Genomic DNA, 25080 nt, shown 5'->3' on the forward strand with positions numbered 1-25080 from the left:
TATGAGTTGCGAGTTGGCTATGATAGATTGGGAAACTTTACTAAAAGGGATGATGGTGGATAAGCAATGGCTAATATTTAAAGAACGTGTATAGGAATTACAACAATTATTCATTCCTGTCTAGTGCAAAAATAAAACAGGAAAGGTGGCTCAACCTTGGCTTATAAAATAAATTAGGGATAGTATTAGATCCAAAGGAGGAGGCATATAAAATTGCCAGAAAAAGCTGTAAGTCTGAGGATTGGGAGCAGATCAGAATTCAGCAAAGGAGGATAAAGAGATTGATAAAGAGGGGAAAAATAGAGTATGAGAGTAAACTAGCAGGGAACATAAAAACTGACCTGTAAAAGCTTCTATAAATATGTCAAGAGAAAAAAATTAGTGAAGACAAATGTAGGTCCCTTATAATCAGAAATGGGGGAAATTATAATGGGGAACAAAGAAATGGCAGAATAATTAAACACATACTTCGGTTCTGTCTTCACAAAGGAGGACACAAATAACCTCCCAGAAATTTTAGGGAACCAAGGGTCTAGTGAGAGGTCGGAACTGAAGGAAACCAGCATTAGTAAAAATAAGTGCTAGGGAAATTAATGGGGCTAAAGGCTGACAAATCCACAGGGCCTGATAATCTACATCCCAGAGTACTAAAGGAAGTGGCCCTGGAAATAATGGATGCATTGGTGATCATCTTCCAAAATTCTATAGACTCTGGAACAGTTCCTACAGATTGGAGGGTGGCAAATGTAACCCCACTATTTAAAAGAGGAGGGAGAGTAAAAAACAGGGAATTACAGACCAGTTAGCCTAACATCAGTAGTGGGGGAAAATGCTGGAGTCTATTATAAAAGATGTGATAACAGAACACTTGGAAGGCATTAACGGGATTGGACAAAGTCAGCATGTGTTTATGAAAGGGAAATCATGCTTAACAAGTCTTCTGGAGTTTTTTGAGGATGTAACTAATAGAATAGATAGAGGAGAACCAGTGGATGTGCTGTATTTGGATTTTCAGAAGGCTTTTGATAAGGTCCCACACAAGAGGTTAGTGTGCAAAATTAAAGCACATGGGATTGGGGGAAATATACTGGCATGGATTGAGAATTGGTTGACAGACCGGATCAGAGAGTAGGAATAAACAGGTCTTTTTCCGGATGGCAGGCAGTGACTAGTGGGGTACCGCAAGGATCAGTGCTTGGACCCCAGCTATTCACAATATATATCAATGATTTGGATGAGGGAACTAAATGTAACATTTCCAAGTTTGCAGATGACACAAAGCTGAGGTGGAATATGAGCTGTGAGGAGGATGCAAAGAGGCTCCAATGTGATTTAGACAAGTTGGGTGAGTGGACAAGAACATGGCAGATGCAGTATAACGTGGATAAATGTGAGGTTATCCACTTTGGTTGTAAAAACAGAAAGGCAGATTATTATCTGAATGGTAATAGATTGGGAAAAGGGGAGGTGCAACGAGACCTGGGTGTCCTTGTACACCAGTCGCTGAAAGTGAGCATTCAGGTGCAGCAAGCAGTTAGGAAGGCGAATGGTATGTTGGCCTTCATTGCAAGAGTATTTGAGCACAGGAGCAGGGATGTCTTACTGCAGTTATACAGGGCCTTGGTGAGACCACATCTGGAGTATTGTGTGCAGTTTTGGTCTCCTTATCTGAGGAAGGATGTCCTTGCCATGGAGGGAGTGCAACAAAGGTTTAACAGACTGATTCCTGGGATGGCAGGACTGACGTATGAGGAGAGATTGGGTCGACTAGGCCTATATTCACTACAGTTTAGAAGAATGAGAGGTGATCTCCTAGAAAATTCTAACAGGGCTAGACAGACTAAATGCAGGGAGGATGTTCCCGATGGATGGGGAGTCCAGAACCAGGGGTCATAGTCTCAGGATATGGGGTATGCCATTTAGAACCAAGATGAGGAGAAATTTCTTCACTCAGAGGGTGGTGAACCTGTGGAATTCTCTACCACAGAAGGCAGTGGAGGCCAAGTCATTAGATGTATTCAAGAAGGAGATAGATACATTTCTTAATGCTAAAGGGATCAAGGCATATGGGGAAAAAGCGGGAACAGGGTACTGAGTTAGACGATCAGCCATGATCATTTTGAATGGCGGAGCAGGCCCGAAGGGCCGAATGGCCTACTCTTGCTCCTATTTTCTATGTTTCTACGTTTACCTACTTTGCGGACCCCCTCACATTCGCACCGTCAGGATTGGAGGCGGGGGGAGGTTCCATAGCTGCATTCATCACTCCATTGGAGGACGAGCAACATCACCAGGCACGCCGTCCACCTCCGCCACATGGAGCTCCACAACACAGTGCTGCACAACAGGCACCTGCACAAAGTAGTCGTGCAACTACACATACACCCACCGTAGGGTGACCCTATGAGTGGCATCAAGGGTGATCATGGAAAACCTCATGAAAGGGCCTTATTGCACAAGCCAGTCAAGAAATGGCCAAGACGTGGCAGTAGTGGTGACAATATAATATGTAATGTGAGTTGATCAGAAATCAAATATAAGTAAAAACCATGACAAACCCTCAAACACCCTTGTGCATCCCCTTCATGCTCACGACACGTTTGCCTTACCCTTCCTACTACACATACGTGATGTATGCCCTGTGGCTGCAGCAGAGGTAGTGGCAGGTGGGGTGAGGCTGACCATGAAAGAGATGCATGAGAGGGTGAGTATGAGATAGAGCCATGAGATTGTATGAGGATTGGGTTGAGTGGTAGTGGTGGGATGAGTACTGGGGAGGTGAGGAAGTGCAGGTAAGATGAGGATAAGGGTTCAGTGGGTGTGAGGAGTGATGTGATAGAGTAGTGTTGGCAGTGCAGAAGGAGATGTGGGGTGGGGGCGGTGATGTAGAAGACGAAGTGTAGGGGAATGAGTAAGAGTACTCACTTTGGCTGACCTGGTTAGGTCATTGAAGCGCTTCCTGCACTGTATGCAGCTGCGTGATATGTTGTGGTGCTGGTGACCTCCTCTGCCACCTCGAGCCAGGCCTTCATGGTGACAGAGGCAGGCCACTTCCTCCCATCCACCGGGGAGAAGATCTCCCTCCTCCTCCTCCTCCTCACCCCATCCAGTAAGACCTGGAGTGAGACATCATTAAACCTGGGAGCAGCCTCCCCCCTGGGCTGCTCCATGCTGTAATTTTGCCTATTTTCTGCAGCATCAATCAGTGAAGGACTGCCCCTTTAAATAGGGCTCCTCCAGCTGACAGTCTATGATGCGGGTGCGCAGTCCACCGGTGCAAAGCTTTCCAGTGCGAAACCTGGAAGCCAAGGTAAGTGGCTTCAATTTACTTACGATCGCATGGGGAACTCACCGATTTCACTGGGCGTGTTACCCAATCGACCCCCAACTGCTAATCCGCCTCCCTCCTAATATCGGGCCCTAAAACTTGAAAACCGCTGGTATAAAGCACAACATTCAAATGTGATTGCATTGGTTTCTTCCATAGTGTTGATAGTTTGGCTTGTTAGATAACCAATTCATTGATCTATAGCAGCCTCTATGGACTGGTTAGCAGATTAGTAATTAATTTTTTTTTGCATATGCAATTAACTTTTCTAATTACTTTGATGCTTGACTAATTGGACGGAACAGTGTGATTTTACTGTCACTTTTGAAGCAAAGTAGTAGTTAATGAGAACACTTCTAAGGATGTGAAAATGTTTGAGAAGCGAACAGCTGATTTTGTTATTTTTTTTGTAGCTAGAGTAGCATAAAAGGAAAACATCATCACATGACAGGCCCTACAGTATACCCGACAACTTCTAAAAGATGGTATCAAGAGTTGAGCTAATGGCTTCAAGAGAATTTGGCAGCTGACCTATAATTCCAGATTGGAACAATAATAATTAAAAGTAGCTTACATTGTAAAGGTACCTTAAAATCAAATAATTAAATCAAACAATATAATTGGAATAGTTATTCTTGTTTATTTTTTCTCTAAGTGGGAAAACAGTACATGTTTCCATTTTTTGCTTCGCCCCATAAATCAACAGGATGAGAGCAGTGTTCTCATTATTTCAAGATGAAGTCTTGATGATTCCAGATCCAGAATCAGACCCAGTTATTGAGTTTCTTTTGCTCCCATTTCCCTGGTTTCCGAAGTTGGACTATTGTAAGACTTCCCATGTCGAGATTGGAGTGCATTAATATGTTGGTTTCACTCAATGTCATGTTGATATGACTACATTACATCTGAAGGCCTGTTTGTGTGCTGTACATTCGATATAATTCTATGTAATTCCCTGTCATATTAATTTTAGGTTTTATTTTGCATCTTGGTTACCACATGTCGGGCGGAACTTTCAACTTTGGTGGGGGCATAAAACGAGCTGTAGTGATCGGCTGCCCGTTATATATCCTGCCCAATTTTCCTGGAAAATTGTAGCTAAAGCTGTCTAATCTCTTTGGTGCCTGTAGTTTTCTTTTATTTAAACCACTTTCTTTTTTAAAAAAAGCTGTACTAAATTTTCCTACTGGTACAGGATAGAAGCAGATTCCCGAACAACTCCTGGATGATTGGGGTTGTTTGCAAGGAAAACTTTGAGGAGAGTGGATTTAAAATTAATGAAATGTAGACTTTTCAGTTCTACAACTAAAATGGGCTTAGCTCATGAGTCCTGGTCTACCTTGAAAGGTTAAATGAGTCACATTCTACACCACCCCACCCCATCATAAATTTTATATCTTTCTTGTTGCCGCTTTTGTAAAATTAAAATGATAAAAGTCATAGCTGTGCCTCTGTGTTGCAGGAACTATATATGGGAGGGGAGAATTTCTGTGGCATGATGGCGCAGTCGTTGACCATAGTTCTCAGTGGGTCACTGCACCCTTTCTAGTAAAAGGCCAGTTGTGCAATTAGTAATTGAGGGGGGAAAAGGCATGGGGAGAGTGAAAGAAATCATGAATGACTATAGATTGGACCAGCGAGACCACAGATGGAAGACAGCTGTTTGCAAATGTCTGATGTGCTTGCCGCATTCTCTGTTACTTAAACAAATTCAATACCTCTGACACTGATCGTGTTTCAAGCACAACTAGAATGTTTAAAGTGACTAGATTTGATGTGATGTTTCTTCCTCTGTGTGTTAGCTCTGTTAAAATGAATCACATTTAAAGATATTGAAATAGTCTATCTCTACCCATTTCCCTGAAAGCAAATTTGCTGAGTACGACCACAGAACATTTGAAATGCAACTCAATGTAACACATCCCTAAGAATGGTACAAATAAAGTTTGGATCTTTCAATTTTCCTGACCTGTGATTATGTTGGAAGCACTGTTCATTTTAATACAATAGGTTTCAATAGTTTTGTGTACCAACTTTCACAACTTCACCTCTGATTCATCCATTTAAAAAAATGCTTCAGGGGATGCTTTATTATAATGTGATGTTTAGGCGAAAGCTTAAAAAGCATGCTGTAAACAAGAGGGAGAATTATAACTGAGGTCCACTTTGCAAGTTCTGGCATTTAAATTATTACCTGCACTTGCATATGGGGATTTGTGAATCTTGTCACTTTATAAATGTGGATTCCCATCAGATTGTGGCTATTGTCAACTCTCGGCACTCTAGCAAGTAAGCCAGAGTGAAGTGAGTTTACTTTAAGGTGATGTATTTACTCTGAGAGATGCTAACCCCAAATCATTTTACAATAACATCCGGGGCTAACTGCTGGGAGAACTGAGCACCTGCATCTGACGAAATGATAAAGTGTACGCATGTGTGAACTTTGTGTGTGAAAGTAGCAGTTAGCTGTCATTGACAATAAAAAGTGACCTTGCATTTATAATAATCTATTGAGAAAAGTTGCAACTTCAACAATAAGCAGGAAGTGAGAGAAAATGTAACCGTTGAACAGAATGCAGGGTTTACTAAATTATTAGTTTTTACAGTTGGTGCTGCCAAAGAATAAGACAGAGTATTCTTTTAAAGATGTTTTTCTCTTCTCCCATTTTAATAATATCAGCTCCCTGTTAAATGCGGTCTGGGGATGACTTGGAAGCAAAGAAAAGCAAACCAGTTCAAGGCATTCCTAACTGGATTTATTTTTTTTTAGAAATTGGATGTGAAACGATCATTTATTTTTGGCAACCTTACTGCATTGTGGAGACAAAGCACAGCAAGGAAATGGGTAATGGGAAACAGATTTGAGCTTTCTGCATCAAGCTGAAGGAGAGGTTGTTCTGAACCTGGAAATGAGTGCTATAAATAAAGACCAAGTCGGATACTTGGCTAATCAAGGTGCAAACGGAAGAATCACAAGACATGAAGCGATTGTATTGTAGTGCTTTGGTCCATTGATAGACGTTCTCTGGCCTTACTTTGTAAGCAGAACACACCACCAAGTGGCTAATATTGTTGTTATTATGCAGCAGTGTTCTTTCAAGTTTAGAAAAGAAAGGGATCTGGATATGATTCAGATTTTGGGAGAGAGGGAAGAACTAAGTTATGAACTATAAAAATACTTCAGAGAACAGAAGTATTATAGAAAAGCCAAGTGGCAATGAGTCCAAACATTAGATGAAAAATATGTCTGTTAGACAACAATCAGATCTTGGACCTTTTACAATAAAATGACAATACTCAAGTTAAATTTAAATCTTCGCAAAGGTAATACTCAACATACCAAAGATACGGCTCATGAATGTTGCAAGAACTGCAACATACTGAACTATTGAACTTTCATTCTGTTGCCAGAAAGTAAATTTGAACAAAGAGTGGATGTGTTTGCAATTGAAATCTGATCCATTTTTACACTGGTACATTGGCTCCTTGTCTCCCAATGCCTCCAATTTAAAATTCTCATCCTCGTGGCTCTCACACAATGGCAATTATTTAGTTCAGAATATTAAAAAGCTTTAACATCTGTGCCTTAAATCCCTTCATGGCATTCCTCCCCCTATCTTTGTAACCTCCTCCAGCCCCATGGCCCCGCCTCCCTTTGCCCCTCCATTGGCAGCTGTGACTTCAGCCGTCTAGGTACCACGCTCTGAAATCTACAAACCTCTCCTCCTTTAAGGTCCTCCTTTAAACCCACCTCTTTGACCAAGCGTGTCGTTACACCTCCTAATATTCCCTCCTTTGGTCTGGTGTCCATTTTTGCCTAGACACGCTTCTGTGAAGTGCCTTAGGACTATTTTTACATTAAAGGCGCTACATCAATGCAAGATGTTGTTGATCTGTGCGCTAATAAATTGTCATTAATGTAAAATTTAAGTGTGGATTCTATGGGGGTGAATTCCCGTGAGGGTACTCCTAATTTCGGAGGAAGAGCCATGGAACCTCTCAGAAAAATAACAGGAATGGCGTTTACTCTGTTTTTCTAGGGTTTCTGCAGATCTTTCGCCAAAGTGGGAGAGCTCCCATGGAAATCCATCCCCTCTGTACGTAAAGAAACTTTTACATTCGTACTTGTTTAGTTGCAACATCCGATGATTTTCCCTCCGAGATCAGGAAGCCAGTTTTAACTGTCTAAATGTGGGCGGCACAGACACCGCTCTCCCACAGTAAAGGCAATTATGTGGTTCAGAATATTAAAGAGCTCTAAGGTCTGTGCCTAACACACATCCTAACTTATTTCTCCTCTCACAACCCTTTCTCTTTCCCAGGAAAGTGAATGGTGATTCTAAGGCACACTCAGTAAAGTAATGAAGGAGAATTTGAAGACCTATTTTCTTTTGAAGCCGAGGTTATTTGGGGAGATGTTTCAAACAATGAGCCGTCCATTTTTCTGAACATTAGCTAACACCTAAAAAGTAGTGGAAATGAATTGCTCCAAGCGAGTTAAAAGTACCAAATGTTTCTTTTTTTTTTATTCGTTCAAGGGATGTGGGCGTCGCTGGCAAAGCCAGCATTTATTGCCCTTGAGAAGGTAGTGATGAGCCATCAACTTGAACCGTTGCAGTCCATGTGGTGAAGGTTCTCCCACAGTGCTGTTAGGGAGGGAGTTCCAGGATTTTGACCCAGCGATGATGAAGGAACGGCATTATATTTCCAAGTCGGGATGGTGTGTGACTTGGAAGGGAACATGCAGGTGGTGTTGTTCCCATGTGTCTGCTGCTCTTGTCCTTCTAGGTGGTAGAGGTTGCAGGTTTGGGAGGTGCTGTCGAAGAAGCCTTTCGTGAGTTGCTGCAGTGCATCCTGTAAATGGTACACACTGCAGCCACGGTGCGCCAGTGGTGAAGGGAGTGAATGTTTAGGGTGGTGGATGGGGTGCCAATCAAATGGGCTGCTTTGTCCTGGATGGTGTCGAGCTTCTTGAGTGTTGTTGAAGCTGCACTCGTCCAGGCAAGTGGAGAGTATTGCATCACACTCCTGACTTGTGCGTTGCAAATGGTGGAAAGGCTTTGGGGAGTCAGGACATGAGTCAATCACCGCAGAATACCCAGCCTCTGGCCTGCTCTTGTAGCCACAGTATTTGTGTGGCTAGTCCAGTTAAGTTTCTGGTCAATGGTGACCCCCAGGATGTTGAAGGTGGGGGATTCAGTGATGGTAATGCCGTTGAATGTCAAGAGGAGGTGGTTAGACTCTCTCTTATTGGAGATGATCATTGCCTGGCACTTGTCTGGCGCGAATGTTACTTGCCACTTATCAGACCAAGCCTGGATGTTGAGCAGGTCTTGCTGTATGCGGGCATGGGCTGCTTCATTATCTGAGGGGTTGCGAATGGAACTGAACACTGTGCAATCATCAGCAAACATCCCCATTTCTGACCTTATGATGGAGGGAAGGTCATTGATGAAGCAGCTGAAAATGGTTGGACCTAGGACATTGCCCTGAGGAACTCCTGCAGCAATGCCCTGGGGGTGAGATGATTGGCGTCCAACAACCACTACCATCTTCCTTTGCGCGAGGTATGACTCCAGCCACTGGAGAGTTTTCCCCCTGATTCCCATTGACTTCAATTTTACTAGGGCCCCTTGGTGTCACACTCGGTCAAATGCTGCCTTGATATCAAAGGCAGTCACTCTCACCTCACCTCTGGAATTCAGCTCTTTGTCCATGTTTGAACCAAGGCTGTAATGAGGTCTGGAGCTGAGTGGTCCTGGCGGAACCCAAAATGAGCATCGGTGAGCAGGTTATTGGTGAGTAAGTGCCACTTGATAGCACTGTCAACGATACCTTCCATCGCTTTGCTGATGATTGAGAGTATACTGATGGGGCGGTAATTGGCCGGATTGGATTTGTCCTGCTTTTTGTGGACAGGACATACCTGGTCAATTTTCCACATTGTCGGGTAGATGCCAGTGTTGTAGTTGTACTGGAACAGCTTGGCTAGAGGCACGGCTAGTTCTGGAGCACAAGTCTTCAGCACTACAGCCGGGATGTTGTCGGGGCCCATAGCCTTTACTGTATCCAATGCACTCAGCCGTTTCTTGATATCACGTGGAGTGAATTGAATTGGCTGAAGACTGGCTTCTGTGACGGTGGGGATATCGGGAGGAGGCCGAGATGGATCATCCACTTAGCACTTCTGGCTGAAGATGGTTGCAAATGTTTAGCTTTGTCTTTTGCACTCACGTGCTGGACTCTGCCATCATTGAGGATGGGGATGTTCGCAGAGCCGCCACCTCCTGTTAGTTGTTTAATTGTCCACCACCATTCATGATTGGATGTGGCAGGGCTGCAGAGTTTTGATCTGATCTGTTGGTTGTGGAATCACTTAACTCTGTCTTGTAGCATGTTGCTTCTGCTGTTTAGCATGCATGTAGTCCTATGTTGTAGCTTCACAAGGTTGGCACCTCATTTTTAAGTACACCTGGTGCTGCTCCTGGCATGTTCTTCTACACTCCACATTGAACCAGGATTGATCCCCTGGCTTGTTGGTAATGGTAGAGTGAGGAATATGTTGCGCCATGAGGTTACAGATTGTGCTGGAATACAATTCTGCTGCTGCTGATGGCCCACAGCACCTCATGGATGCCCAGTTTTGAGCTGCAAGATCTGTTCAGCATCTATGCCATTTAGCACGGTGATCGTGCCACACAACACGTTGGATGGTGTCCTCAGTGTGAAGACAGGACTTGGCCTCCACAAGGACTGTGTGGTGGTCACTCCTACCAATACTGTTATGGACAGATGCATCTGTGACAGGTAGATTTGGTGAGGACGAGGTCAAGTAGGTTCTTCCCTCGTGTTGGTTCGCTCACCACCATCTGCAGGCCCAGTCTGACAGCTATGTTTTAAATGTACACTGTTACACTCTGCCTATATTGAGAGTTTGGTCCAGACACTGTATCCAGGGAGAGACTTGGGGTTGAAGTGCCACCAAGCTTAAAAATGGTGAGAGAAGATGAGGTGAATCAAGAAGTAATGATTTTGTGACACCAAGTTTGTGTTTTGAAAGCCCTAAAGATTGGAGGAGGAAGGAAAGAAATGGAACAAGAGGTTGCACCAGAGAGTGTGGTTTGGTGAGAGAGTGTGATTGCCTATCAGAAGGCTAATTTTTCTTTGTACCCTGTTCAGAAGAGAGATGTTTTTGTGCTTTTCTTGGGACGTGGGCAACTCTGGCAAGGCAGTACATATTGCCCATTCTTCGTTGCCCTGAGGGCATTTAGAGTCAACCACACAGTGTGGGACTGGAGTCACAGATAGGTCCGATCTGGTCGGGGTGGCAGGTTCTCTTCCCTGAAGAACATTAGTGAACCATTTAAGTTTTTACAATAAAAACAGCAGCTTTCGTAGTCATTTTCTGGTGCTAGCCTGCAAATCGCCAGTCTTATTGAATTCAATTTCACAACTTGCCATGAACGCATGACCTCTGGATTGTTAGTCCAATATCATAACTAGGGATCCTGTAAAAACATTCCTAGATATAGCAGTAGGATTCAAGACTTGGACAGACTTGAACTTTGTTTCCTTCTCTCTTAGTTTTAAAATACGAAGTGTCTTTGTTAGGGTCCTCCTCTCCCCCTGATTCAAGAAACAAGATGCCTCGCCTCTTATAGTCCAGACTGAAAGTCACAAATGTAATTCTTACCAGCTGACAGGAGGAATGCTAGATGGCAGATTTTCACTTTACCATAACATGAATTGCTTCACAGTTGTGTAGTGCTCCACCTAGTGCCAAGACAAGAAGTGATCAAACTCAGCACAACTGTTCAAATGATGGACAGCATGTAACGACAATGATTTTTACTTTTTGATTGATGTTTTTAAAATATTTTATACATACTTTACAAACCTTAGTCCTGAATTTGCACGGCTTAGCGCAATCCGGCTGAATTATCGCAAAACATTGCGGAGTTTCGATTTACACTTACGATTGAAATGAGGGTGGCGAGTTTCTGCTGACTGTGCCTGCGTGCGGCTGTTCAAGGTGGGCCTTAAAATTAAGCTCGTTTTCTTAAGCACACAGGCACTAGTAGGCACGTTTTAAACATTTTTACATATTAAAAATATTTAATTTACTAAGAAACTGACTAGTGTACACCAATGAAAGTAGTAAATGCTTCAGGATAGTTTTTATAAGTCATTTTCAGTGATTTAAAATTAGCTTACTCACAGGTGAAGTACTGGACGCCCTTATTAAAAATGCTTATTGTTTGTGATCCATTTTCAATGGTATTAATAAAACTGCACCAGGTTACCACTCTTAAATACATCAATGAATATCTTTTATTGCTAAAAAAGATAAACGATTACGCTCTGTTAAGCAGATGGATTGCGCTGATTCATGGAAGATTTTACGTTTGTGATTATTCTAATGCATTTTAATGGAAACTCGCAATAAAACACAGCCAGCGCAATTTTCGCTCAATTGCCGATTGCGCCCAAAATGGAAATTCAGGGCCCTTTTTATGTATATAGGCTCCTCTCGTCCCACATTTTAGTGCAAATCCATAACTGGGAAAGTGGTCAGAATACCTAATCCCACTACTTTGTCAGCAACTGTAAAACCAGCATTATGATGTGTTTGTTGATTTTCTATCTGGCATTGCGCATCACCTCTGAGGCAGTGCTGTAATATAAATGAGGGGGTGCGCACCACCTCAGAAGGTCGTGGGTTCAGTTCCAACTCCAGGGACTTGACCACAGAATCTAGGCTGACATTCCAGTGCAGTACTGAGGGATTGCTGCACTGTCTGAAATACCATCTTTCAGACGAGACGTTAAACCGAGACCCCATCTGCCCCCTCAGGTGGACATCAAAGATCCGATGGCACCATTTTGAAGAAGAGCAGGGGAGTTCTCCCCGGTGTCCTGGCCAATATTTATCCTCAACCAACATCACTAAAACAGAAGATCTGGTCATTGATGTTTGTGGGACCTTGCTGTGTGCAAATTGGCTGCTGCATTTCCTACATTACAACAGTGATTACACTTCAGATAGTACTTCATTGGCTGTAAAGTGCTTTGCAACGTCCTGAAGTTGTGAAAGACACTATATAAATGCAAGTTCGTTTTTTTGGGGGGGGTTTTCTTCTCTGCCTCTGAAGAAAAAGTGCCAGTGGCAAAAAATGTAATGGCTGTTATCATGGCTGCCATTTTATTCAAGCTGCAGATAGACTGAGCTCTCAGCCAACCTATACAGACCAGCAAAGTGGTACTGACATTCTTGCCCCCACCCCCCCCCACTTCCCCGTGGACTTGTCCCCAACATTGGGGAAAGTCTATGGTTAGAATCGTAGCCATGCAGGTGCCTTTGTAGCGGCTGTACACGTACAGTTGCTTTAAAGTTGCATCTTTGTCTTTCGAGCAATTGCATGTGGTTTGTTCCAGATGTCAAAATATATACAACAGTACCAACAGAGCAGTTTGGCTCAATGGGAACTGGGAGTTTCTCTGCACTATAAATGAGGTATATTGTATACCTTTTTCTAAAACTTTCGGTGCAGAGCAAATCTAATTTAATAATGGACTGTGCTGAGCTGGCCGGCAGGTGGGATCAGAGCGGAGTGCTTGAACAGGGCCGGCAGCGGGCTGGAGTTATTTTTTGGGAGCCCAGGAGGAGCACTCCTGGGCCGTTTTGTGACCAGCCTTCAGTGGTCTTTTTAAGGGCTGCTGGTAAGGGCACTCACCACCTTGTAGAAATACGCAGAGTTGCATGCCGCACATCTAAGCAGTCTCCCTCACACCCATTTACCGGCTCACCTGAAAATTGCATCTGGCAAACCTTAGATGTCAATTGAGCAATCCCCACCACTCCAATTTTTCAATTGCCAGTTTTTCAGGCAAGAAATGGGTAACCAGCAGTTGAAAATCATGCCCACCATCTCACGGCTATTGCAGTCTGCAGTTTATATTTCCCCCTTGTGCTGTTATTATTATTGTTCAAAGAAGTTCTTTCGCACTAGATGGCAGTAAGGCAACAAGTATGTCTACTTCAATCCTTCTAGTGTTAACATCACCTAAGGTGCTATTTCATTTTTTTTTCTTGTGTGCTGATAAAAACTGGGAAAAAAAGTATTTTTCTTACTTGGAGACTTATTGATGTTGCTACATAGATGAGAGAAAACTATATAATCCTGCGAATTTGAGGTGCACCGAATGGAATAGGATGCTCTGTGTGAATGTTTTCCCCCCAGAACCAGTATTCTCAATAGGCATAATGAGTGTTTTGGCACTGATATGTTAAGAAAAATTGTATTTTAGCCAGTATGCAATGATGTGCAATTGGCTATCCAGTAATCTCAATTCATCACCTCAAATTGCTCCCATAATTGTCACTGAAAATGGTCTTTGAGGGCATAGATTTTGTCCTTTCAAACTCAGTTTATCATTGTACTGCTGGGGAAATATCACTGTTCAAATGGACATAGTATAAAAATATTACACCCCCACCACCATTGTGCTTTATTGAAACTCCAGCAAGGAAGCCTCTAAAACTTATCTCTGTTATTGAACTGTAAGTGCTGCTTTGCTAATAAACTTTGTGTTAAACACCTCACTAATGTGCAAAAGTATCAAATGTGATGGGAAAATAGAGATTTCTATTGGGCTATAAATTGTGTTCAGTCCGAGATTATTTTTTTGTGTGTATATAAAGTTGTTCAATTTCTTTTGTTGGAGCAGCTGACAAATGGTTTTTTGCACACAAAAGCAAGCATGGCCTGCTTTCTGAACAGGGATTCTTTGTTCTGGAACAGCTTGGAGCTTGCAAACATGCCGACTTTGTTAAAAGTTCAGAAACCACAGCGCATGAACATTTGCTTTGTGGCTTAAGATGATGTTTGCAGGTTGGATTTGACCTACTGAATTAAAATGGAGCACTTTTTTTAAAAAACAATGCCATCCTTCAAGTTCAAGTCTTTTTTTTCTCGGTGTGATGAGCAGCATATTCTGGAACAAATGTACAAATAAATCATAGTGGTGGTTAATTTAGAATAGGAGAGAACAAAGGACACATCATAAAGTAGTGCATTGTTTTTAAATCAAATCTCATTATCCTGAAAATGAATTAAATTGCAAGATCCTGAATTTCCTCTGGGATTGGGGCAGACTGCCAGTGCACCCAGGATGAGCAGGGGTGGATAATAGGGTGGAATCCACTAACGCTGCTGGTTATCTGCCCTGATGAAACTGACACTGGAATTTCCTGTCGCGGGGACAAGTCTGCCCCATTGCAGCCTGACATAGTAAAAATGGGCGGGACCAGTGGGATGGTGTCACCTGCTGGAATTCCACTAATCCTGTCTCCTGTACCCCCAGCATTCTGTTTGTTGGCAAGTTAAAGGTGTACAGCACCTGCCATTGGTAAAAGTGAGGCCCACACGAGTGTTCTAGACCGAGTTCATGGTCTGGAACTCTGACAAAGTGTTCTTTTGGCCCCCAAGGAATCTGTCTTCCTGTAAAGGGGCCAATTTCAACTGTGCTCAAAAATCTCCACCTGGACTAGCCGGCTTTTTAGTCAAGCGGTTATGCAGCACCACATTTCAAACATGCCCCAGCCTGGCGGCCATTCACAATACACTAGTAGGGGCTCAGGTGCCCAGAGTAAGGCACTTCGATCATTGGTGGGGTGCAAATCCCACGTCGCCATAGTTATGGCTGAAGAGCGGGATCAGAGGTTTTTAAATATAAATTTTGAAAGCTAACTCAGGTGAGAACTTACTGGTTAATGTAAATAATAATGGATGGCTTGGGTGTGACTGGAAGATAGTTGTCAATGGGGGTGATAGAATGACACAAATTGTCAGAATGAAGCTTTCTTTTATTCGTTCATGGGATGTGGGCGTCTCTGGCGAGGCCGGCATTTATTGCCCCTCCCTAATTGCCCTTGAGAAGGTGGTGGTGAGCCGCTGCAGTCCGTGTGGTGAAGGGAGTGAATGTTTAGGGTGGTGGATGGGGTGCCAATCAAGCGGGCTGCGGATGGTGTTGAGCTTCTTGTGTTGTTGGAGCTGCACTCATCCAGCTCATGAACTCTCGAGACTAAATTTGCAATCACGTAGTGCTATTTGCTGTCTAATTACTTGTATCATTCTATTTTGGGGTTTGTTTTGGAGGAGGGTTATTTTTGCACTGGCTGCAGACTGCTTGTTGGTAGGAACATAGGAACAGGAGTAGGCCATTTAGCCCCTCGAGCCTGTTCCGCCATTCAGTGAGATCATGGCTGATCTGTGACCTAACTCCATATACCCACCTGAGCCCCATATCCCTTAATACCTTTGGTTAACAAAAATGTATCAATTTCAGATTTAAAATGAATCATTGAGCTAGCATCAACCACCGTTTGCAGAAGAGAGTTCCAAACTTCTACCATCCTTTGCGTGTAGAAGTATTTCCTAACATCACTCCTGAAGGTCCTGGCACAAATTTTAGGCTATGTCCCCAGTCCTCGACTCCCCAACCAGCAGAAATAGTTTCTCTCTGTCTCTACCATATCAGTTCCCCTTAATATCTTGAAAACTTCAATTAAATCACCCCTTAATCTTCAACATTTCCAGAGAATACAACCCTAGTTTGTGTAATATCGCCACATAATTTAACTCCTGGAGTCCAGGTATTATTCCAGTAAATCTACGCTGCACTCCCTCCAAGACCAATATATCCTTCCTACGGTGCGGTGCCCAGAACTGAACACAGTACTCCAGGTGTGGTCTAACCAGGGCTTTTGTATAGCTGTAGCATAACTTCTACCCCCTTATATTCTAGTCCTCTAGATATAAAGGCCAGCATTCCATTAGCCTTTTTGATTATTTTCTGTACCTGCCCATGACATTTTAATGATCTATGTACATGGACCCCCTAAGTCCCTTTGGACCTCCACTGTTGTGAGATTTTCACCATTTAAAAAGTACTCTGATTTATCCATTTTAGGTCCAAAGTGGATGACCTCACACCTGTCTACGTTGAAATCCATTTGCCGCGGTTTTGCCCATTCACTTAATCTATTACTATCTCTCTATAATCTTATTTTTCCATCTACACTGCTTATAATGCTACCTATCTTTGTATCATCAGCAAACTTGGATATGTGGCTCTCTATCTCATCATCCAAGTCGTTAATAAATACAGTGAATAGTTGAGGCCTCAATACAGATCCCTGTGGGACACCACTAGTCACATTCTGCCAATTTGAGTACCTGCCCATTATCCCTAATCTCTGTCTCCTGCCACTCAGCCAGTTTCCTAACCAGGTCAATAACTTGCCCTCAATTCCATGAGCTTCAACTTCAGCTAACAGTCTCTTATGAGGGACTTTATCGAATGCCTTCTGGAAGTCCATAGACATTCCTCTAGCCACTACTTTAGTCACCTCTTCAAAAAATTCAATCAGGTTCATCAGGCATGACCTACCCTTTACAAATCCATGCTGGCTCTCCCTGATTAGCTGAAAATTGTCAAGGTGTTCAGTCACTCGATCCTTAATTATAGACGCGAGTAATTTCCCGACAACAGATGTCAGGCTAACTGGTCTATAATTCCCTGGTTTCCCTCTCTCGCCTTTCTTAAATAAGCGGAGTGATGTGCAATTTTTCAATCTAAAGGAATGGTTTCTGAATCGAGAGAACTTTGGAAGATTATAGTTAGGACATCTGCAATGTTCTCACCTACTTCCTTTAAAACCCTGGGATGGAAACCATCTGGACCTGGAGATTTGTCACTGTTTAGTGCCATTATTTTCTTCATTGCTGTTAATTTGCTTAGGTTAATTATGGTGAGTCCCTATCCCTGATTCAAAATTAGTTTCCTTGGGGTGTCTGCCATGCTATCTTCTTCCTCTACTCTAAATACAGAGGCAAAATAATTGTTTAACATGTCTGCCATTTCTTTATTTTCATTTACAATATCACCATTATCAGTTTTTAAGGGGCCCACATTACTCTTGACTACCCTCTTTTTCCTAATATAATTGTAAATTTTTTTTGTATTGATTTTGATAACGCTTGCAAGTTTCTTTTCATACTCTTTTTTTTCTAGCTCTTACTATCTGTTTTGTCATCCTTTGCTGTTCTTTGCATCTCTCTCAGTTGCCAGGATCTGTGCTATTTTTTGCATTTTTGTATGCTTTTTCTTTTAGTTTTATGTTGTCCCTTACCTCTTTTGTTGTCCATGGCTGTTTTTTTTTGACAAGTAGGGCTCTTGCCCCTTAGGGATATAAACTGGATCTGTATCACGTTAAATTCTTTTTTGAGCACCTCCTAGTGATCTTCTGTCATTTTACCCATTAACAGATTTGCCCAGTTTACTGTGGACAGTCTCTGTCTCATCCTGTTGTAGTTGGCCTTACCTAAATTTAGAATTTTGGTAGCTGATACTGATTTCTCCCTTTCAAACACAATGTTGAACTCGATCATATTATGATCACTAAATCTGGCTCATTACTAAATCTAATATGGCCTTCCCCCTTGTTGGTTCTAGGACGTATTGTTGCAGAAAACTGTGCTGGACACACTCAAGAAATTCATTACCTTCCTGTCATGAGCTCGTCTGCTTATCCCATTCAACATGAGAGTTAAAATCCCCCATTAAAACCACTCTGCCTTTTGCTACATGCTTGTCTAATCTCTGCATCTATACATTCTGCCACTTCACAGCTGCTACTTGGCGGCCGATACACATCTCCCACTACAGTCTGAAATCCTTTCCTATTTCTTAATTCTACCCATAAAGTCTTCACTGCCTGCTTACCTCTCGTTATATCCTCTCATAATTGAAGTAATTTCATTCTTAATCACTAAAGTTACTCCTCCCCCTCTACCAGTTTTCCTATCTTTACTATAGACCTTATAATCAGGTATTCAGTTCCCAGTCCTGACCATCTTGCAGCCATGTCTCTGTAATGGCTACCATGTCGTACCCTCTAAGTTGAATTTACACTTGCAATTCATTCAATTTGTTCCTTGTATTCCATGCGTGCATAAAGGACACTTATTTGGGCCACACACCCTAACCTGTCCTTCTGCTCTAAAGTTGTTTTTCTTGCACAATTCTTATTCCGCTCTCCTAATTTAATTACTTTACATCTTTTAGTTTTCCCTTTACCTGTAGTACCTAAAGCATAATTTCTGACTATCACTCTACTCTCTTCCTTTTTGTTTGTTTTAGAATTATTATTTATACTACCTGTTCCACCTGAGCTGTTCTGCACAATTGTAATTGCTACAATTATTCTTCCTGGAATGTTTTAGTTGTATTTAAATGTTGTATTTAAACCTGCATTCCCCTTTGCTCTGTCAATATAATGAGATTTCCTGGAGCGCTTAACCACTAGAAACCCAATTAATTAGTAAGAAATAACCCTTTTGTGGTGTTTATTCAGGGATCAAACAGCCTAGAATGTTGTGAGTATATGTAACTCAACAACAGCAACAGCTGCTACTTACATTTGTATAGCACCCTTAACATAATGGGATGTCTCAATGTGTCTCCCATAGGAGAGAAGAGACTGAGCGTTATTAGACAAATTGACCAACAACACGGTCGAAAAGAGAGGTTCTGATAACGCTTTTAAAAGAGCAGAGGGAAGTAGCAAGGCGAAGAGGTTGAGGGAGGGAGTTCCAGCGAGTAGGAACGAGACAGTTGGAAGTTCTGTAACCAAGTGAAGAACGTCTGTGGGGCGCAATTAGGGTTTGTACTGGAAGCCAGAGTCAGAGGACTGTAAGATTTGAGCTGACTTGTAGAGAGGAAGTTTCAGAGGCCATGGAGGAATTTATAAAAGAGCACAACGACAACCACTTGTATTTATATAGCACCTTTAACATAGTAAAACATCCCAGGAGCGTTATTAAACAAAATTTGACACCGAGCCACATAAGGAGATATTAGGACAGGTGACCAAAAGCTTGGTCAAAAAGGTAGGTTTTAAGGAGCGTCTTAAAGGAGGAGAGAGGAGAGAGGCAAAGAGGTTTAGGGAGGGAATTTCAGAGCTTAGGGCCGAGACAGCTGAAGGCATGGCCACCAATGGTGGAGTGATGAAAATCAGGGATGCACAAGAGGCAAGGATTGGAGGAGCGCAGAGATCTAATAGGGTTGTGGGGTTGAAGGAGGTTACAGAGATAGGGGGTGGGGGCGAGGCCATGGAAGGATTTGAAAGTGAAGATGAGAATTTCAAAATCGAGGCGATGCCAGACCTGCATGCAATGAAGGTCAGCAAGCAAGAGGTGATGGGTGAACAGGGCTTGGTGTGAGTTAGGATACGGGCAGCAGAGTTTTGGATGAGCTCAAGCTTATGGAGGATGGAAGATGGGCAGCTGGCCCAGGAGTAGGCTGGTCTGGAATAGTCAAGTCTAGAGGTAACAAAGGCATGGATGAGGGTTTCAGCAGCAGATGAGCTGAGGCAGGAATGGAGACAGGCGATGTTACAAAGGTGGAAGTAGGCGGTCTTGGTGATGGAGCGGTCAGAAGCTCATCTCGGGGTCAAATAGGACGCCAAGTTTGCAAACCATCTGGTTCAGCCTCAGACAGTGGCCAGCGAGAGGGATGGAGTCGATGGCTAGAGAATGGAGTTTGTGGCAGAGACCGAAGGTAATGGATTCGGTCTTCCTAATATTTAGTTGGCAGAAATATTTGCTCATCCAGTACTGGATGTCAGACAAGCAGTGTGTCCGATGAGACACAGTGGAGGGGTCAAGAGAGGTGCTGGTGAGGTAGAGCTGGGTGCCATCAGCGTACTTGTGGAACCTGATGTGCTTTCGGATGATGTCGCTGAGGGGCAGCATGTAGATGAGAAATAGGAAGGGGTCAAGGATAGATCCTTGGGGGACTCCAGAGGTCACAGTGCAGAAGCGAGAAGAGAAGCCATGGTAGGTGATTCTCTGGCTTCATCTGGATAGATAAGAATGGAATCAAGCGAACGCAGTCCCATCCAGCTGAACGACAGAGGAGAGGCAATTAGGGATGGGCAATAAATGCTGGCCTCGCCAGCGACGCCCATATCCCGTGAACGAATAATAAAAAAAAGGCATTGGAGGAGGATGATGTGATCATCCGTATCAAAGGCTGCAGACAGGTCAAGAAGGATGAGGCTGGATAGTTTACCACAGTCACATAGGATGTCATGTTCTTTGAATTTGGTGTGCTGGGAGACAGGAAGCCAGTGCAGGCCGATGAGCGCAGGGCTACTGGGTGAGTTTGTGAAGATGGCGGAGGCGGTGCAATGGCTGGTGCAACGGGTGGTGATTGGGACCCCGAGGCTTGCCTTTGGTAACCGAGGGGAGGGCTTGGCCCCAAGTTGGGGTGGGGGCGACTAAAAGCGGAGAGGCTGGGCCGGGTTGGGGTGGGGGCGAATAAAAGCGGAGAGGCCGGGCCGGGTTGGGATGGGGGTGAATAAAAGCGGAGAGGCTGGGCCGGGTTGGGGTGGGGGTGAATAAAAGCGGAGAGGCCGGGCCGGGTTGGGGTGGGGGTGAATAAAAGCGGAGAGGCCGGGCCGGGTTGGGGTGGGGGTGAATAAAAGCGGAGAGGCCGGGCCGGGTTGGGGTGGGGGTGAATAAAAGCGGAGAGGCCGGGCCGGGTCGCGGCTGAAGGACACGGAGCGGCTCAAAGGCCGCATCCATCCCGGGGCCAGAGCCGTAGCAACCAGGCCGCCCGCCGGACGGCAGCCCCAGGCCTCGGGGCCGCTGCCAGACTCGGGGTGATCCTCCTTGGGGAGAGGCCGGCTTCTGTTGTAGTAGAAGGGGAGGCTGGTCCGGGCCCAGGCCGACTCCTGTGTGTGTGCCCGGTGCCCGATCCCACTGCCTCCCTTTGGCTGGTTTCTGTTACCTGAGGCCTCAGCGCCTGGTTTAATTTCTGGAGCGGCGCAGGGTAACCGCGGGAAGATTCACGCAAATCTTCAGATTAGAATGAACCTCCCCAAAGTGTCGGGAGTAATGACGGAGCCACGGTGCTGTGAATAGGCAGATTGTGTTTTTATTTGCATGATTTTTTTTTTCCATTGCTGTTAGAGAGCAGTCTGAATTTGCATTATTTTTCCATGGAAATTGTAAACCAGCTGCCGGGGTCATCCCTTGAACTAAAGAAAAAAAGCTTAAATTTTATAAAGTGCCTTTCAAGTCCTCAGGATGTCCCAAACCTGTGGAATTCTCTACCACAGAAAGCTGTGGAGGCCAAGTCACTGAATATATTTAAGAAGGAGATAGATAGATTTCTAGACACAAAAGACATCTAGGTGTGTGGGGAGAGAGTGGAAATATGGTATTGAGATAGAGGATCAGCTATGATCATATTGAATGGCGGAGCAGGCTCGAAGGGCCAAATGGCCTACTCCTCTTTTCTATGTTTCTATGAATGGGACTATGTGCGGACAGGATGCCGGCAATGGCATTTTGCCCAAGTTGGAGTTTGTGTTGGAAAGTGTTTAGGAAGCTGAATCTTGAGGTAATGGAAGCATGGGTAATGGGTTGATGGGAGTGAAGTTGGTGAAAGTGAGTGATGTTGCGGAGTACTAGTTTATTGAGCATTGCCATCGTGTTTTATTCGTGTTAACTTTGTATATTCTTCCTTCAGTGGAGAAAGTGGTGCTGGAAAAACAGAAAGCACAAAACTTATCCTGAAGTATTTATCAGCAATGAGCCAACATTCCCTTGAAGCAACAGCAAAGGAAAAGATCTCCTATGTTGAACAAGCAATTTTGGAAAGCAGGTAAAATGATAAGTGCTTAAACGTTGTTGCTGTGCAAATGACAAACTAAAAGTTTTACTGCAAGTCTGCATATCTTAACCTACCGCAGCAAATTTATTATAACTATAATGTCAGTGATACTTCTGTCCATCCATCATTAAGTCCACCCATCCTTGGCAACTCCAGATGTTGGGCTCAATTTTACCAAGGTAGCGGGTTGGCAGCGGTGGGGTGAAGGTGCGCGTGGCAAACCCGCATGAACCAAACGTACCATGTGAGCGCGGGCGACCCAAAAACAGAAGTCCCGCCGGCTTATGATAGTTAAGGCACTTTACCTGTGACAGGTTAAGGGATTAGAAAGATTTTTAACTCACCTGGGCGGCTTGCCCACCGCTTCTGATTCACACCTGGTTTAACCAGGCATGAGGGGCTGGATCAGGGAAAAAGAAACTAAATAAATTAAATTAAAAAAACATGGAAGGAAGTGAAAACACTAAATGAACCTACCTTTGAAACCAGCTCCGATGTCTCCTGCTCCGAGGCCCCCCTCTTCACCACCCCCCGCCCCCCCCCAACCAGTCTTCCATTCCAGCGCCGGATAATGTCTCACTCTCTCTCTTTCCCCCTCCCCTTCCGCGTTGCAGCTCCTGACAGCAGCCAGTCTGTTAATCAGATTAGCTGCTGGGCGCAAAATCCGGAGAGGACGTTAATCACTATCAATCACCGTGCGATATGTTCGGAAACAGTAAGTTTGGTTTATGCGGGTTTGCCACACGCACCTTCACCCGTCCGCTGCCAACCCATCACCGTGATAAAATTGAGCCCGTCATCCCGCGCTGGATCGGAAGATTGGGCTGGGGGGGTCATCAGAGCGGGAAACATTGGACATCAGAGCAGGTTTCAAAGGTAGGTTCATTGAGTGTTTTCACTTCCTTGCGTGGTTTTTTATGTAATTTATTTAGTTTCTTGTTCCCTGATCCGGCCCTTCATGCCTGGTTAAACCAGGCGTGAATCAGAAGCGGTGGGCAAGCCGCCCAGGTAAGTTTTTTTTAAAAAATCTTTCTAATCCCTTCATCTGTCACAGGTAAAGTGCCTTAAGTACCTCAATGAGGTACATTTGGCTCTTTAACTATCATAAGCCAGCGGGACTTCTGTTTTCGGGTCGCCCGCGCGCCCACAGGTAGGTCCCTGGGAAACTCGGAAGTCGACGGGTTGAAGCCGGCTTCCAAACCCGAACGGGATTTTCAGAGCCCGCCCGCCCACCTGCCCCAAACGCACCTGCAATTGCTTCCTAACGTCGCCCCGTTGTGTTTTTTAAGTCTTGCCTTCAGCCGGGGGGGGGGGAGGCAAATTGTCTCGATGCAGTGATTTCTATGATCATTCCATTAAGTGCTGCTATCTTTCCTTTTCTCCCCCTCCCCTTTTCCCTCCTCTTCAAGTAATGACTTGTGCTAGAATATGGTTCTATGAGAACCAGCACCTTTCCAGTACCTTGCTCATGTTGTCATTCTTCATGTGACAGCCTTGATAATGAGTTTTGGCATATTAATTAACCATGTGGGAGGGCATGACAGCTGAGCCTCCTCAGCCAAAGTTGACATGCACATATGCTTCCAGTGGGGATGTGAGGCTAGATGCTCACTGGTTAGCAGTCTGGAGCTGAAGTCCAGGCCAATTTATTTCCTCCCTCTGCAGTCTGTGGACACTAAGACCAATGGTAGTGTTCGCACGCCCAATCAAGATCCACTTAACCAACACAAACCAGGGATGAAATCTGGCATCTTCCTGATCAATACAGCTTTGTAGTACATCACACTAGACATTTTTACACTGAGTGATCGGAGCAGGTCTCTGAAGGCTGAAAGGCGATGCTTCTGTGAGGTAGGATTAACATTAGCAGCTTCTCTCAGATATTAAGTCCTCCACTGGTATACATTGGCCAGTTGAAAGCAGACAATGCACAGCTGCTTTAATGCGGTGCTTGTTTAGGCTGGAAGACCAGTGGTTGTGAGATGCCTCTCCACATTTGCACGGCTAAATCTGGCTTTTTTCATTCCAGCGGCAAAGTTGTAGATCTGCAAAAATTGAGGTCAACAATTGAGCTGCTTGGATAAGGGGCCTTGATCCATCAGTGTAAACACTGGCAACAGGTTCACAGATGCCAATCTCGCACAATTCAACCTACGTTAGCCATAAAATAAACATAACTCAAATCCGTGAAGGCTGCATTTCAAACTTGTGGCGTTTTGGCTATGCTCATGCTGGTTTTTACCTATCGTTTAATTTCCATCGCACCTATAAGTAGAAATTATTATATTTAGCTTTCGCAATTATTATAGTTGCTAATTGTACTAATCTTTTTGCAGACACTGACTACATGTACTTTAGATATTTTAATTGTTTTTGCCTATAATCTTATGCTTCATGCTAAAACAACTTGATTAAAGCAAGCGATTAGTCAGCCAAGTGTGCCATTATTTTATGTGGAGTCAGTCTCGACTTTTACTCTGCTGAATTCTAACCTGCCTTTAAACCAACAGCCCCATCATGGAAGCGTTTGGTAATGCGAAGACCGTCTACAACAACAACTCCAGTCGATTTGGGAAATTCATTCAGCTGAACTTCTGTCAGAAGGGCAACATTCAGGGAGGCAGAATCATAGATTGTATCCTTTAATATGACTGGCATCACAATACATCCCCCAAAAACAGTTTTAACGATGTTCCCTAGTTTAAAGTCAAAGGACTGTTTATTTTGTGAAAAAACACTTTGCATATACATATTTTACATTAATCCACAAGAACAATGAAAAAATATTTTAGAGCTGCCAAACAAAATGTATCTCTATGGCCTGCTCCAAGAAAATTGAGAATCTAGTGTGGTATTATATTTGGAGGCAAAATGGAAATAGTGTTGCTCTCAAGAGACGAAGAACATTGTTTTTGCTGATTCTCACAAATCTGAGATTTTTCATGTTTAATTTTATTGGAATTTAATTTGTTTTGTTAGAATAAAGGAGCTGTGCTGTAAATTGTTTT

At 43.8% G+C, this 25080-nt stretch overlaps 1 protein-coding gene across 1 annotated transcript in view; it reads left to right on the forward strand.

The window, feature by feature from the left end:
* The window catches only part of myo10 (myosin X), a 262007-nt gene that overhangs the window by 135179 nt on the left and 101748 nt on the right, over nt 1-25080 (forward strand). The window contains exons 5-6 of the mRNA XM_068001886.1: nt 21929-22063; nt 24583-24707. Of these exons, the coding sequence (XP_067857987.1) occupies nt 21929-22063; nt 24583-24707 (260 nt within the window). The remainder of the gene's footprint in view (nt 1-21928; nt 22064-24582; nt 24708-25080) is intronic.

The sequence above is a fragment of the Heptranchias perlo genome, chromosome 2 (assembly GCF_035084215.1).
Source record: "Heptranchias perlo isolate sHepPer1 chromosome 2, sHepPer1.hap1, whole genome shotgun sequence".
NCBI classification, from domain to species: Eukaryota; Metazoa; Chordata; class Chondrichthyes; order Hexanchiformes; family Hexanchidae; genus Heptranchias; species Heptranchias perlo.